General features: G+C 30.3%; 1 protein-coding gene across 1 annotated transcript; it reads right to left on the bottom strand.

The window, feature by feature from the left end:
• Positions 1-2,286: 2,286 nt before the first annotated feature.
• Positions 2,287-5,587, bottom strand: LOC139885977 (ubiquitin-like domain-containing protein). The gene is made up of 9 exons (XM_071869723.1): positions 5,563-5,587; positions 4,438-4,672; positions 3,952-4,061; positions 3,747-3,860; positions 3,601-3,644; positions 3,431-3,459; positions 3,091-3,330; positions 2,458-2,702; positions 2,287-2,381 (listed from the first exon to the last, which is right to left on the bottom strand). Exons 2-9 carry the CDS (start codon positions 4,652-4,654, stop codon positions 2,316-2,318), a joined length of 1,065 nt encoding a protein of 354 aa, XP_071725824.1. The 5' UTR covers positions 4,655-4,672; positions 5,563-5,587; the 3' UTR covers positions 2,287-2,315.
• Positions 5,588-17,541: the final 11,954 nt, after the last annotated feature.

Genomic DNA, 17,541 nt, shown 5'->3' with positions numbered 1-17,541 from the left:
GCAACATCATCAAATCATGCCGAAGTGATTGCATTACATGAAGCTACTCGGGAATGATTTTAGTTAAGATCAATGATACAAATCATTATTGATTCTTGTGGACTAGAACGCTATAAAAGCGTAACAACTATCTATGAAGATAATACAGCTTACATAATACAAATGAAAGAAGAGTATCAAAAATGACAGAACAAAACATAAATGCTGACGAGGCGCTAAAGCTATAAACGGTCTTAACGGTCATAAGTTTGATGGAAAAGAATGGTATATTGGTAAGGCTCAGAAAAAGACTGAAAGGGAATAGGAACTGAAACAACGGTTTGAACAAACCATGAAGGAGACTGTAGACAAATCACGAGGGCCAAACTTGTACATAAAAGATTTAGATGATACAGTTTCAGATGAAAACCTCAGATTTTTCTCATATACTCAAGATATCGTAAAAGACAACCAGATTAAAATGAAATACGTTCAATCAACAACTCTGCTGATCTTTATACCAAAGCACTGCTAACTGCTATTTTCAGAACACACGTTCATAATATTGGCATGAGGCATGTTCAGAAGATGTAACAACTCAGGCGTTGCCTACTTGAGGGGGAGTCAACTTTATGCTGCACTCTTTTTCCCTTAGCTAAAGTTTTATCCCAATGAGTTTTCTTTAGCAAGGTTTTTAACGAGGCAGTACTAGTTATTCTCTAATAAAATTGTCATCCAAGGGGGAGTGTTATAAAATATCTAGATTGTGTTATAAAATATCTAGATTGGATGTTAATTTTATTATTATTATATTTCTTGCATAGTAATATTTTATACTATAAATAAACATGTATGATAACCATTTAAGGTGCACCATTTCTCTTGAAATATCAATATCAATATTTCTTCTCTCCTTCTTCTCTCTTTTTCTCTCTTTGTTCTTATAACCATTAAAGGTAGTTATAAGCCTACTGAATTATAACAATCGTTACAAATAATACTTACTTAACATGTCCAAGTAAATTTACTTGTGAAATTATATACAACATTCATGCTCCACAAAACCAGTATAATTTTATAGCTATAACTTCACCAATGCCGACTCTCCTGTCACCAATTGAACCTCCGGTTGATCTTCGATTTGTGACCCAACAGTTTCACTCCATGGAGCCTTTGCGGGAACGACTCAATATCCATTCATGACTTTTTATTTGCATCTCGCTAAATGCTACCGAAGCAGTCCATCTCTTTTTCTCAGAGGTGAATTGGTTACGGTTTTTCCATATTATACATCTCATTACCCATACAGAGTGTCTTAGTATCCCGTTAAAGCACACCAAAAAAATAACCGAAAGGTTTGAATCAGATCGAAATGCAACTGCTTGGTGCTTCTAACATCCTGCTGTGTTCTCAAATCTCATATCACGACCTATAAACCCTTTTCCCTTCACAGCTGTACATGTATCCATCCATTATTATCATTTTTCTGAACAATTTCCATGTAGAAATACTAGTACTAATCAATCTAATTGATTCTAAACTCGTTAATCCTGCAAACACGACTGAATACTAAGAATTTGAACTAGTCATTGTTTTTTATCTGATACGTCTACTCAAGTGTGTAGAGTATAACCTACGGAAAAATGTAAACGTAGCTTTTAATACATATCAGTCATTCATCATCATATCATATACTCCGTAACATAATATTACTCCGTAATATTTAATATTTCTAAACCATAAGAAAAGTCGATAACCATGGATTTTAATACATACTTAAGCCAACGATGATAAGAAGTCACTAACAAGACACCCTTAGAATAAATTCATATATCTAAAACTTAAATACGATACGATAGGTTTATCAACTAGAAGTCATCCTGGAAATTAAACCACCACCGAGTAATAATTACACAACTAGCTTTCACGGACCAACATTTTCCAATAGCCGCAACATCAACATCACCGTCTTCCCCTGCGGTTCTTGCGATTGTTTCCTGTCATTTATTTCCAACACAACAACAGACACTATTAGTTTAAAGATAATAATTATAATTAATGAATGAATGAATGAATGAACACGATCACCGAGACGATTATGTTACCATTTGAATTGTATGGTGTTGTAACATTACCTGTTGCTGCTCCTCCAGTTTGACGTGCATCCTGCATACAAAACCGACAAATTGATATCAGCATAAACTAAACCCAATTTATGTACTACTTCATATCATCATCATCATCATTGAGCTTTTGTATTGTGTTGCCAATTCATGCATGCCCAATCAATCAAGTAATTATAAACCAACCGGAAAAAGAATGAGGAATAAGATGATTTACCCTCCTCTGGTTTGTTCCTGACCGAGTCCCGATAAAAGAGAGAGGTGTATTGTCATCATTTCCTGTACGTAATAGCAATAATAAACATGTTAAAAGTTAAGAAAATAAAATAAAGTAAGAGGTTAAATCAAGATTTACCTCCTCGGTCATGGACGAGGACGAGGACGAGCCCGAGCAGAATTGACGAAATAAGGCGGGACTTTTCATCATCTGTCTAAAAAAGGGATCTGAATCATACATGCCTTGTATTATATGAGCAGGAGATGAACCAGCGCCGCCTAAAGCGGTTCTACGGTTAGCTGTTCTAGGGTTTGGGTTAGCTGCTTGATTTCGGAGTGGGCCATCAAGAACAATCAAGTAAACATTGTGTCCTCCCGTCAAGCCTGTAGTAGTCAGATAAAAAACACGTTTGCGCAATTTATTAAATTATCAAGTTAATAAAAAACCATATGATAGATTTGATGTTTCGTATCATTCCAGCGTTACTTATCATAAAACGTTAATAAAAATATGTCTTCCAGGTTTATTAAATACCTTAACAAAAGATATGATGTAACACATCAATCCGAAGAATATAAAAAAAAAATGTTATCTGTGTCATATCAGGGTTAGCAGGTTTACTATTGGGTTCAAAAAAAAAATGAACCCGGTTAAAAAATCACGTCGGGTCTAGGTCAACTTGCTATGAACAACTAACCCCCCACAGTGGATCATGTATAACTGAAAACATATTATGTAGTATATGAGTTATATAATAAATAAGCAAATTACCATAGCTCAAAAGAGTGTGATCGTCTTCTAATATACGTCCTTCATATATAAGACACTGTCGTCCCGCAGGTATTTCAAAAATCGGTTCGAGAACAGACTTAAATGACTCGACAGAATCAACGAGGCTAGTCTTAACGTCGTCAAACTTAGCATGCGAAGACTCCACCACAAGTCTCACATTGAAAAACCCCAATTCTACAAGTTCTGGACGTATGGTAGCAAACAGTTCCTCGGGAGTCACTGTTATTCATTTTAAAACCATCAATCAATCAATCAATCAATATTAGTTTTATAACTCACAAATAAACAACGATATTTACAATTACATATAAAAAGTTACCTGATGCTCCAACAGTTAGACCCGCATCACTACATACAGAAACGGAAAATTCATATCAGCATAAACTAGACCCAATTTATGTAGCTTTTGCATTTTGTCAACAATTGATATGCCAAATCAAGTATTTATTTATTATGAACCCAGAGGAACAAAAGAATTAGGTGATTTACCGATCAAGTCCAGAGAAAGTACAAAGGCCTTGTGTCATCCATTGCTGTAATAGCAATAAACATTAAACGTGTGTTCAATAAATAAATACGTTAATTAAAATAATAAAAAAGTTGGAACAGAGTAAGAGGTCAAAATCAGGATTTACCCCAATGGTATTGGGCTTGCCGCAAAGACGATGAAAGTCGCGATTTTCAATCATCTCACGGAACTGGGGATCACAATCATGCATATTTTGTATTATATGCGCAGTGGGGCCGAGCTAAAAAAAAAACCGCAAAATTCAAGTGAGTCCACATCATAATGAACGAGAAAAAAAAATTTAAACTAGACGAGTAACACAAATACCATACCATGCTAGGAGTATGTTGAAGAGGTATAACACCATTGACTCTTGGTGGGGACCTACCACACCCGGGCACATAACCACGAGCCAAGTGAACAGTGTCTTCTGCCTCCAGACCTGTAGCCACATAAAACAACATTTAGCAATTAAAGATGTCAAGTTTATAAATACCATATGATAGATATGATTTTACTTAACATGTTCTGGCTTTGTTTAAAGATGTTTTAGTATTAGATTTAGATAAGATGAATACATTGGGCAATATGATTTTATAAACTTTTTTATAGTTATTAATGATGAGTAATTGATTTAGAGATGAACAGGTTTACGATTGGGTTCAAAAACTGAACCGGGTTAGAAAATCAGATCAGGTCAGGTTCAACTCGTTATGACCAACACCAACCCAAATACCATAACCATAACTGATCAACTCAACCCAACCCGCCCCCCTAGAATACATGATATCTGTTGAGTTATAATAATAAACAAATACCGTAGCTCTGTAGAGTCTGATTATTTTCCAAAACACGCCCTTTGAATATCAGACTTTGTTCCCAAGACTCTATTTCACACTTCTCTTCAATCACAGACTTCAACATCTCAACATTCCCCTCAAGGCGAGCCTCAACAGCAAACTTAGTGCCATTTGATGGGCACCGCACGTAGAGTGTCACTGTGACACCGCTTTCAGAGTTACTATCACCGGCCATGGTAAGATTTAGATAATACTGCAAATAAGTGCCCACAAACAGCTGTTAATATCAGTATTGTAAGCATAAATATATAACTTGAAAGATAAAACCAGGATAAAACCAGTCACTTTATTTATTTTCACATAAAACGTTACATACCAATGCGTATTTGAAACGATTTATTAGCCATTTGAGTCAACAATACATAACAACCCAATTTTTAATAACATAGCAAAGCACACATGAAATAGAAATCAGAAAAGGAAACTATAATGCAAAAAAAAACACTTAAAGACAATAACAACAAATAAATATGTTACTGAGAACAGCAGTCTCAAATTTGAAGTGTAAATTTAACTTTACACACAACTTGAAAAAAATACAAAAAATAAAAGATTGACCATTAGACTTGCAGACATACATTAACTTCACAATGAAATATTTTACAACATTGAAACAACATAACTATAGTAATAAATAATAATAAACTAAGAATAGCTTATGGCCCCCTTTTAGTTTCGATTCAACAAATGGATGAATTTCTATCAAAACACAACATGGACCAAAATGCAGCCAAAAAGTAATCCACACAAAAAATCTACAAACTGATTAAAATTCCAAAGAAAAATCTACGTCAAAACATAAAAACAAACCTCGATTTATAAAAACCTAGCAAGCTACAAATAAACACCAATAACTTGATAACGACTGTGAAAATACAACAGCACAAGTTAAATTTCTCTATTATTCTGATATTTTTAAGATCCACATTACGAAAAGCTTGCAGATGTTCATCAATAAGACGCACAACACAAATACATCCTATAATTTCTAGTCTTTAAACAAAATCAACACAAATACACACATACGGAGACAAACGAAAACACGAATTTAAAAAAAATTAATAAAGAACTATGAGAGCTAACCTTCGAATACCTCGGGATCGCAAGACAGAATCGGAACGATGAGATTTTAATATTACTGAAGTACTGTAGTATTTATATTAAACTACAAAATACACTACTACAACAACATCAACAACAACAATTTCCAAATAAACCCTAACCTAACCCTAATGGGCTCGATGGGCCGAGCCCATTTATGTAATCAAGTTGGAGCAATTTATAATAATAAATTACAAAATTCTAAACCCTAATCTAAATCTAATGAGCCGAACCCGTTTATACAATCAAATTGACCAATATTAATATTATTATCTCTCCGCAGTTAGAGTGAGAGAAATAAAAATGCTATATACACATAAAAAAAACTAACTCATATATATATATATATATATATATATATATATATATATATATATATATATATATATATATATATATAATATATATAATAGTAATAATTACTAATTAACAATGATATGTTTATTGTTTCTTTAGTGTAGCTTTTCCAACATTTTCTTGAGCTCGTATATCACATCCATGTAGGTATCGATTTTTTCTATTTTTTATTATTGACTGGAGGTCCTTACGGAAGTAATCTCTCTATCCTCGAGGAGAGAGATATGACTTTCTCTTCCCGTGAGTGGAGATTTCTTTAATTCTTTTTCTACACGTGATTTGAGAAACGACTATTCTTTTATTTTAGGGTAGAGGGGAAAGATTGTCACCATCCCACATCCCCATCGCATATACAGGATTGGAAATTGGGTATTGTTGTCGTAATTAACAACGATAAAATTAAAAATATGTTCAATGTTTTTGTATTGAAGTTCGTAGTCTATACTTTACGATCGACGTGTAATATTTTTTTTGTCTTTCTTTTGGAAAGAGAACAAAAGAGAATATGCAAAGGTAGGAAACAGATATACATAAGGTATTAAATATATTTATTTAAGAAATAGAATATTAAAGTAAAGATACGATACAAGGAGAAGCTTTGAGAATATCTAAACGAAAAGAAAATTAATTTTTTATATAGTAAAAAGGGAATATAAATAAATAACCTCAAATTATGAGGGATAAAGTTACCACCATGAGTTTTATTTTTATATGAAAAAAATATCAGAAGAAGAAAGATCAAGCGAAATTTATGAACGAGATTTTCAATATGTATACTTGGCCAACCTATAAAAAGGAAGGATGAACTTTATGATTGAAAATAAGGTTTTCAGACGTAGTAAACAAAAACCATTTTCCAAATGTATGTCACTTTAAAAGCGTCTCACAATTATGTTTCAATAAACTAGGCAGTTCAGCGGGCGACTTGTATTTACCGCTAGCCTATTTAACGTAAGGTAGTAACTTATAATCTGACACCCAACTATTAAAAATTAATAAATTAAAATAAACTACTGATACACCCTCGTAAAAAATTGATATTAAGAGAGTATTGAAAGATGTTGTAATCATTGTGACTTCTTTAGTTTTGAGATGGAGGAGTGGATTTCTTCCAAGAAACCTCGTAAATCTTAACTCACGCTCGAATCGTTAGGTATACGATTAACGACGTTTGTGTTGGCTACATAGATTCAAATAATCAATCATTCTATTTAGGCCATTCGCTTATTTGCTATGGTCCGTGACCACCACCGCCAGCGGACCGCCACCCTTTCACCACCACCACCAGCAAATCCCCATACCCGTCGCCAGTGGGAGCTGCAATGAGTGTAACGGATGAACAGTGGGGCCCACTTCAATATTTTGAAATTTTATCCGTTGCCTTTTTTTTCTTTTTCTTTTTTCCAACTCATTTTTTACATAAATACCCCATTACTTAACCAAAAACATACATTCTCACTTTCAATTTTTAACTCTTTCAAATTTTCACTCTCAATTTTTATACACAAAAATGGTTTCCACAAACACTGTTACGTTCGAGATTCACAGCGGCGGGTTGTTTTCCGATGACCCCCGCTACGTCGGGGGGGGGGGGGGGGGGGGGGGTTGATTATGTAGATGTGCCAGTTACGGGCCTTCAAGTTGGCGACTTGTTCGATTATTTAAGGTGAAACGCTCATTGGCGATGAGATTTCGCGTTTTGCATACTGGAATAACGAAAATAAGGTCTTCGAGTGGCTTGAAGATAACGATAAATGGGCGTGGCTAATCGGAACTGCAATAATCAAATCCGCAAATGTCGTGTTGTATACGAAACATATTTGGGACGAGCTTCCTCACGAAACCGATGGTAGTGCCGATGGTTATTATACCGATTAATCGGTATTTTGTTTATGTACTAGTGTTTTTTTTATGTACTCGTATTTTTTTTTTACTCGTGTTTTTTTTTTGTACTCGTAGTTTAATTTTAATGTAAGCGTATTTTTATTAATTAATGTAATCGGCTTTTTATTATTTTTTTTCTAATTCGTATTTTTTTTATTTTTTATTTTTAGTTTATAAATGTTATTTATATTTTAAGTTTTAAATAATTATAAAAAATGGGTAAAATGGGGTGGTGAAGTTTACGATAGTGAGCGTTTAGTGAAAAGAATGTGAAAGAAATGTTTAAGGATTTGTGCTGATGTTGTAGAGACCCGTCATAATCCATCTGGAAGAAGTTCATATCGATTACAAACGATTCACAATAGTTGATTTCATTGCGAGGTACTTGACCTCTATATGATACATTTTACAAACATTGCATTCTTTTTTTTTAAAGACAAACTTTCAATACATTGAAAGTTGACGGCATGCATACCATTTCATAATATATCTAAACTATAAATGACTTGATAATAATCTTGATGAACTCGACGACTCGAATGCAACGTCTTTTGAAATATGTCATGAATGATTCCAAGTAATGTCTCTAAAATGAGAAAATGCACAGCGGAAGATTTCTTTCGTACCTGAGAATAAACATGCTTTCAAGTGTTAGCCAAAAGGTTGGTGAGTTCATTAGTTTATCATAAATAATCATTTCATAATTTTAATAGACCACAAGATTTCATATTTCCAATTCTCATAAACAAATGTCCCATGCATAGAGACAAAAATCATTCATATGGATTAAACACCTGGTAACCGACATTAACAAGATGCATATAAGAATATCCCCTATCATTCTGGGAAATCCTTCGGACATGATAAAACAACATCGAAGTACTAAAGCATCCGCTACTTTGAATGGGGGTTCGTTAGGCCCAATAGATCTATCTTTAGGATTCGCGTCAATTAGTAGATCGGTTTACTAATTCTTAGGTTACCAAGCAAAAAGGAGCATATTCGGCTTCGATCATTCAACCATATAATGTAGTTTCGATTACTTGTGTCTATTTCGTAAAACATTTATAAAAATGTAGCATGTATTCTCAGCCCAAAAAATATAAAGGGTAAAAAGGTAAATGAAACTCACCATACTGTATTTTGTAGTAAAAATACATATGACGTCATTTAACAAGTGTAGGGTTGACCTCGGATTCACGAACCTATATTATTCATATATTTATCAAAACATAAACTTGTAATCGAACAAGTTTAGATATTATTATTAATTGTTATATCAGTAACTTGTATGTTTCATTGGTAACTATATTAACTATATTTATTTTATATACTTTAGATAAATAATTAGTATTTATTATGAAAATATAATGTTGTTATGCGATATGTTTTAAATATATTCTTATATAGTTATTTATTTTGGTAAAATAATATCAATAATAATAAATAAAAATTTGTATCTTTTTATGGTAATAATAATAATAATACTAAAAGTAATTAGATTTAGTAATGATACTGCTATTAATAGTTTTGATAATAATACTAATAATAAAAGTAATGTTAGTAATAATAATAATTTTTAATAAAAAGATAATAATGATAAGATAAAAATATTAGTTTTCATAAAAATATTAGTTTAAAAAATAATGGTACTTTTAATAAAAATGATGATTTTAATAGAATTTTTAATAGTCATATTAATAATAAAACTATATATTTTAATAATAATAATAATGATAATAATATTAATTATACTAATAATCTTATTTCTAGTATTGGTAATAATAATAATTACTTAATAACAATCAATAATAAATAATAATAATAATAATAATAATAATAATAATAATAATAATAATAATAATAATAATAATAATAATAATAATAATAACAATAATGAAATAATAATAATAAGAGTATTAGTAATAACTACCTCAAAGAACTAGCCCTTAAAAATATGTCCAAGTCCGGGTTTGAACCCGCGACGTCCCGATAACATCGTTAACCATTTCGCTATGTATTTCAATTCAGGAATAACACCCAACTTAAATTGTTTTTCACCTTTACTTCTGTATCCCTCTTCTTCTTTTTCAAAAAAAAAAAAAAAATGTCCGAGCCCAGGCTCGAACCCGAGACCTCTTGCTTAACAACGACACTTCCAAGCCATCTGCTCTACCTCATTTTTCTTCTTTTTCTAAATCAAGAACAAAACCCATTTTATCATCTCATCATCTTATTTATTCTTTAACAACACGATTATCATCACGTTTATCATGATCTTTAATCGTCATCACCATCGTGATTATCCTAATCGTGTATCATCTAGTCATCATCTCATATTCACTTCACTATTCGCTTATCGTATCCATATCATTATCATCTTAATCATCAACTTATCTATCATTACTTCATCTAAATCATCATCATTGTTGTATCACAATTCGTCATTAACCTCATCTCAGTCGCTAGTCATCATTGAACATTATCACTAGTATAAATCAAAGTCCACTAAAGCTTAATGGACCGTAGCAGCCCAACTAGTCAAGAATTGGCCAAACATAAAAACACAAGTGCATGGCCCGCTTATTAAAACAATAACACGATGGCCCAACAAGTGAAGAAGGCACTCGGCCCAAGTTTAAATAGATCACGGCCAAAACAAACGCATGCCATATTTAAATATTTTTTTTGATATATTCGAATGGCAAGTGACAAAAAAAATAAGAAAAGAAAAAGCCATGCATGCTATCAACACTTTTTCATTATTCAATATAACCTTACGAAAAAATAAAATGGGACGTCCCCCTTACAGCAACTTGGTTGGCCATCTCTCCACTTGCATATCCTTTTTCTTATATCCCATCATATCAATTAATATTCCAAGTGGGGTTTGTTTACTTGGAATTGTCGACCAAAAAGCAAAGAAAAGGGAGGTTCAAATCATCATTATTTTTGTGGTGTGTTTAGTAATAATAGATAGAAGAAGAAAACTGGAACAGGCTCCTGAAGTGTTTGGTTTTCGGTTTTAAAAAGGATTAGAAATTAGAAATGAAGCATAGCAGCAGTAACGGTTTTGTTATGTTTGTTTCAAGGTTTCAAAAGATATTCGAACAGAGGAAAAGAAAATGGAAAGGTGGTGTAATGGTTTGAAGGAAAACAGAAAAAGATAAATGGCGTTGTATGTTTGCTGCAAAACATAAAAAAAATGTCGAGTAGAATTAGAGAGAAAATGAGAGAGAAAAAGAGGAATGAAGGTGGTGGTTAAGGTGGTTTCGAGATGGTGGTGTTTTCAAACCAAATGTGGTGATTATGATTACACTAAGGTGATAGTAAACGAAGGTGTTGATCGAGCATGGTGGTTGTCGATGGTTGAAGGTGGTAGCGGTTTGTGTGTGATAAAAACAAAGGTGGTTCTCGAACGTACAAGAAAGAGGAGAGAGAAGGTTAACAATGGTGGTGGTTTGTGGTTATGAAGAAGAAAGACATGGTGGTTCCCGGTTGTACATGTAGGGTGTCGAGTGGTGGTTAGAAGCTAGCGGGTGGATCGTTTGCATATGGTTTTCACAAGAACAAAATACAAGGGGTTGGACGGTTGTTGGTTGGTGACTGAAGAGGGTTAGGATGGTTGATAATGTGAGTTAATTGTTTTCCTCACTCAACTGGAATTGATCCATCATATAATGGATTGGGATGTCAATTTAATCAGACAACAAGGACAGAAAATAAAAAAATATATATATAAAAAACATTGAATGTGACCTTCAACTGAATTTGTTGAAAGGACCCGTTCATATACATTATAAACGATTCACAATAGTTGATTACATCGCGAGGTATTTGACCTCTATATGATACATTTTACAAACATTGCATTTGTTTTTAAAAGACAAACTTTATTCACATCAAAAGATGACGGCATGCATACTATTTCATAATATCCAACTATAAATGATCTAATCCGTCACTTACTTAATCATAATCTTTATTGAACTCAATGACTTGAATGCAACGTCTTTTGAAATATGCCATGAATGACTCCAAGTAATATCTCTAAAATGAACAAATGCACAGCGGAAGATTTCTTTCATACCTGAGAATAAACATGCTTTCAAGTGTCAACCAAAAGGTTGGTGAGTTCATTAGTTTATCATAAACGATCATTTTCATCATTTTAATAGACCACAAGATTTTCATTTCTCATAAATACACATCTCATATCAGGCATTTCGCAAACTGCATAGAGTTAAAAATCATTCATATGGATTGAACACCTGGTAACCGACGTTAACTTAATGCATAGAATATCCCCAAAACAGAACCTCTTGTCTGTATAATAATCTCGAAGTACTAAAGCATTCGTACCCCGAATGGGACTTGTCAAGGTCCATAGATCTATCTTTAGGATTCGCGTCAATCAGGGGCCATTTCCCTAAATTCTTAGGTTACCAGACTTGAAGGGCGATATTCGGTTTAATAATCCAACCATAGAATGTAATTTTAAGTACTTGTGTCTATTTCGTAAAGCAGTTGTAAAAGCAGCGCATGTATTCTCAGTCCCAAAAATATATATTGCAAAAGCATTTAAAAAGGGAGCAAATGAAACTCACAATACTATATTTTGTAGTAAAAATACATATGACGTCATTGAACAAGTGCAATGTTGGCCTTGGATTCACGAACCTATATTAATTATATATATTTATATGTTTGATCAATATCTGTCAAACAATTTAGGTCAAGTCGTAGTGTATCACAATCCTAATGCTTGAGACTAAATATGCAAAAGTCAACAAAATCATATTGACCAAAATGTCTTCCAAAATTTATACATGATTATTATATAGTTTAAATATAGTCGTTTTATTTATTTAAATATTTTTAATAGATTTTATTAAAGTAAATAATATAGTTCTTTTACTAATAAATAAAATTTTATATTAAAATTTATATAATAAAAATATACTTTTATATATCTTAAGTAATAAAATTTATAAAGTTCATTTAATATCATTAAAATAATATAATAGGTATTATTAATGTAATTATATTATACGTAGTAAAATATCTTTGTATCACATATTTATTTGATAAAATAATATTGATAATAATAATAATAATAATAATAAGTAAAAGTTGTATTATTTTGTAATAATTATTATTATTCTACTAATAAAAATAACAATAATTATATTTTCTAAAAATGATAAAATGATATTTTTTTATTAAGAATAGTACTAAAATGATAATAATAATGATGTTTCATATTAATAATGATATTTTTATTAAAAATAATAATTTTAGTAAAAATGATAGTTTTAATATTAATAATACTTTTAATAATAATAATAGTAAAATAATGAAAATGATATTTTTCCTTTAAATCAATATCTTACAATATCCTAATTTCATCATGATACTCATACTCATTATTTCCTAATCGCTTCGTTTAATAGCTTTTAGTCGTCTTTTATATCTCGTTCATATTAATAATAATAATAATAATAGTAATCATAATAATTAGATGTTACTAATATTAGTTTTAATTATAATAATACTAATAATAATAATATTAATGATAATACTAATAACTATTTGAATGATAATAATAATAATAATAATAATAATAATAATAATAATAATAATAATAATAATAATAATAATTATAATAATAATAATTATAACCTTAACGATAATAACGATAGTAATAATAATAAAAATAACAATAATATCTTTTATTAATAACGACAATGATAATAATAATAATAATTATTATTATAATAATTAGATTATAACGACGAAAATAATAATCATTTTTAATAATAATACAAAAATTCAATTGACTTTAACTTCTAAACCGTTCATCGAAACCATTCGATATCTAAATGAAAAGTTCTTAATTTTTCGCTAGCTTTCCAATGACATGCATATCATATACCTTATCTTAATAGCATATGTATTTAATTCAAGATTCAACATAACCTATCTAACGATAATAACGAACGTATAAGCATGCATAATCCTATATACTCGAGCACTAGTCAGGGATACACTAATAATATATAAAAGTTAAGTTATGAGTGCTCACGTATCAATATTAAGATTCAATATTGCAGGAAAAGTACGTAGACGCAATGAAGATGATAAACACTAGTTTGACTCCCGAGCAATACTCCCGAACCATACCCATAACCTCTATAGCTATAACCCATAATTTCCTTAGCTCTATCCCGCTCGAAAAACAATTTCGAAATCACTCGGACAGCACTCCGTCGTAATATTTTATGTATACTAATAATATCTTAAAATAATACGGAGTAAATATATATATGTAAATCGATTGAGAGAGTTTAGAGAAAAATATTTTCAAGTTTCTATGAAATAATGAAACCTATTGAATTCTATTTATAATAGATTTTTGAATTATTAAAGTGAATTATTAAAGTGAATTTTTAAAGTATGAATTATTAAAGTATGAATTATTAAAGTGAATTATTAAAGTATGAATTATTAAAGTGAATTACTAAAGTGAATTATTAAAGTATGAATTATTAAAGTGAATTATTAAAGTTAAAGTAAAGTAAAAATAAAGTAAAGGTAAAGTTTAAGTATAGTAAAAGTATAAAACTATGTACGTATAATACGCGTATAAAATATATATAATATTAATTTAAATTGTTATATATATTTAATATAAATATCGTTATCTTTATCATACTGGTTAAGTAATGAGTTGTTAAAAGTGGTTCTAGATATTTATAAAAGTTATATATGTTTTAATAATAATGTTCTTTTTAAACTGAAAACGTTTTTGTACGTTTGAAACTAAATCAAACAAATATGATAATTTTGTTTTCCAAAACTAAATATATTTAAGAATCATTTTGTTTAAAGGTTAAAATAATGGAAATCGTTATATCATAACACGTTTTAGAAAAGTAGAATCATATATATTCATAATAGGTTTCAAGTTTTTAAATTACAGTCTGTTGGTGAAGCATGCGATAAAGTTCAAAGGTTAAATAAACGTATGAAATCATCTTAATGAAAAATGTCGAGTTACTTAACTTGTCGATATCCAACATCTAAGTTATTTACACTCCACGTTCTTACTTATAAATCACTTTACCATTTTCCGAATGTTGTCACAAAGAATAGATTTCTTACTCCCTCCGTCCCAAAATAATTGTCCTGTTGGACTTTTGAAAGTCAATTTATTAAGTTTTGTGTGAAGACCCATCCTAATTCATCCGGACGAAGTCCATATCGATTATAAACGATTCACAATAGTTGATTACATCGCGAGGTACTTGACCTCTATATGATACATTTTACAAACATTGCATTCGATTTTAAAAGACAATCTTTCTTTACAACTAAAGTTGACGACATGCATACGATTTCATAATATATCCAACTATAATTGACTTAATAATAATCTTGATGAACTCGACGACTCGAATGCAACGTCTTTTGAAATATGCCATGAATGACTCCAAGTAATATTTATAGAATGAGCAAATGCACAGCGGAAGATTTCTTTCGTACCTGAGAATAAACATGCTTCAAAGTGTCAACCAAAAGGTTGGTGAGTTCATTAGTTTAACATAAATAATCATTTCATAATTTTAATAGACCACAAGATTTCATATTTTCATTTCTCATAAACATACGTCCCATGCATAGAGACAAAAATATCATTCATGTGGATTGAACACCTGGTAACCGACATTCACAATATGCATATAAGAATATCCCCATCATTCCGGGATCCTCCTTCGGACATGATATAAATTTCGAAGTACTAAAGCATCCGGTACTTTGGATGGGGCTTGTTGGGCCCGATAGATCTATCTTTAGAGTTCGCGTCAATTAAGGTGTATGTTTCCTAATTCTTAGATTACCAGACTTAATAAGAAGGGGCATATTCGGTTTAATAATCCAGCTATAGAATGTAGTTTCATTTACTCGTGTCTATTTCGTAAAACAGTTACAAAAGCAGCGCATGTATTCTCAGTCCCAAAAATATATATTGCAAAAGCATTTAAAAAGGGAATAATGAAACTCACCTAATGTATTTTGTAGTAAAAATACATATGACTATATTGAACGACGCAGTGTTGGCCTCGGATTCACGAACCTATATCATTTATATATATATATTAAAACACATAATAACAATTAAACAAGTTTTATATATTAATATTAATATACTTAATAATTTGTATGTTATGTTAATAAATAGTTTAATTATAACTATTTATATATTTTAGTTAAATAATTAATATTCTTATATATATATATATATGATTATATTAAAATATGTTTATCTGTTATATACCATTTAGTTGATGTGTTATAATAATAACTTTTTATTTAAATCTATATATACTATTAGTATAGTTAGGATATATGTAAATATATATATATATATATATATATATATATATATATATATATATATATATATATATATATATATATATTTTATATAAATATCATTCGTTTATTAAAATTCTAATTATAATAATACTAAAAAAATATAATATTGGTAATGATAAAAATAATACTATTGATAATACTAATAATAATAATAATAGTAATAATAATATTATTAATAGTCATAAAAAAAATCTTTGTGTTCAGTTCCTAAACTTATAGTTATAACTTCAAAAATCCTAGTTCATAATCACATACATAATCGTATACGTATTAATATAATTGTAATCTTTTTACATAATCTTTACTATATCATCTTTTATTAACTTCTTAATATAAATATGTTTATAGTATTAACATGTTCAATAATAATAATAATAATAATAATAATAATAATAATAATAATAATAATAATAATAATAATAATAATAATAATAATAATAATAATAATAATAATAAGAATACTACCTTTTAAGGCTTTTCCAAAAACAAAATACCCCAGACAGGGCTCGAACCCACAACCTCTCGTTCACCCTGACAAGGCCTCACACCACTCAACCATCTTCGTTTTTCTTATCTATGATACAAACTTAATTTACTTAACCCGTACACTGTTCAGCCCAACCGAAAACATTCAATAGATCATGGCCTAACAGAGAATAGCAGCCCAACAGTTTAAATAAATCTCGGCCCAAAATAATCCAATCCATAACCATTTAATTAACCCACTGATTGAATAAAGATTAAAGGTTCTGTTTATAGAAAAAAAAAATAACGATAGCAGCAAACACAACAACGAAACCCTACGGTTCATCTTCATCATCACAGGTTCCTCACCTAGACATCAATAACATCATTCACGTATTGAATCAAAATCAAACGGTAACCCTAATCACTATTCATCGTCTTCTTCATCTAATTGTCATCATCGAACCTTCATTATCTCCTTTACTCTTCCCCATCATTCCTTCTTATTTTCGCAGTCATCAACATCAATATCATATAATCATGATCAATCTTCCTTCATGATCATCGATCATCATTATCATTTATTTATCATCATGTATCACTCTAATCATCACCTTCAATTCTTTCCATCTTCGATTGTCACCATCAATATTCATCATCGTTCACCATGCATTAACAACACGTACTCCTTATCATTTTTGCGTTTTAATTCTGACAGAACGTAAGTAGCAATTTTCCTTATGAAATATGTTATAGATAAGGCCCAATAAAGAAAGAGAATTGACAGCCCAATCAACAAATAATCAGGGCCCATAT

The sequence above is a fragment of the Rutidosis leptorrhynchoides genome, chromosome 1 (assembly GCF_046630445.1).
Source record: "Rutidosis leptorrhynchoides isolate AG116_Rl617_1_P2 chromosome 1, CSIRO_AGI_Rlap_v1, whole genome shotgun sequence".
NCBI lineage: Eukaryota > Viridiplantae > Streptophyta > Magnoliopsida > Asterales > Asteraceae > Rutidosis > Rutidosis leptorrhynchoides.
Note: the sequence above shows the minus strand (reverse complement) of the source record. Positions and strands in the feature narration are given on the sequence as shown.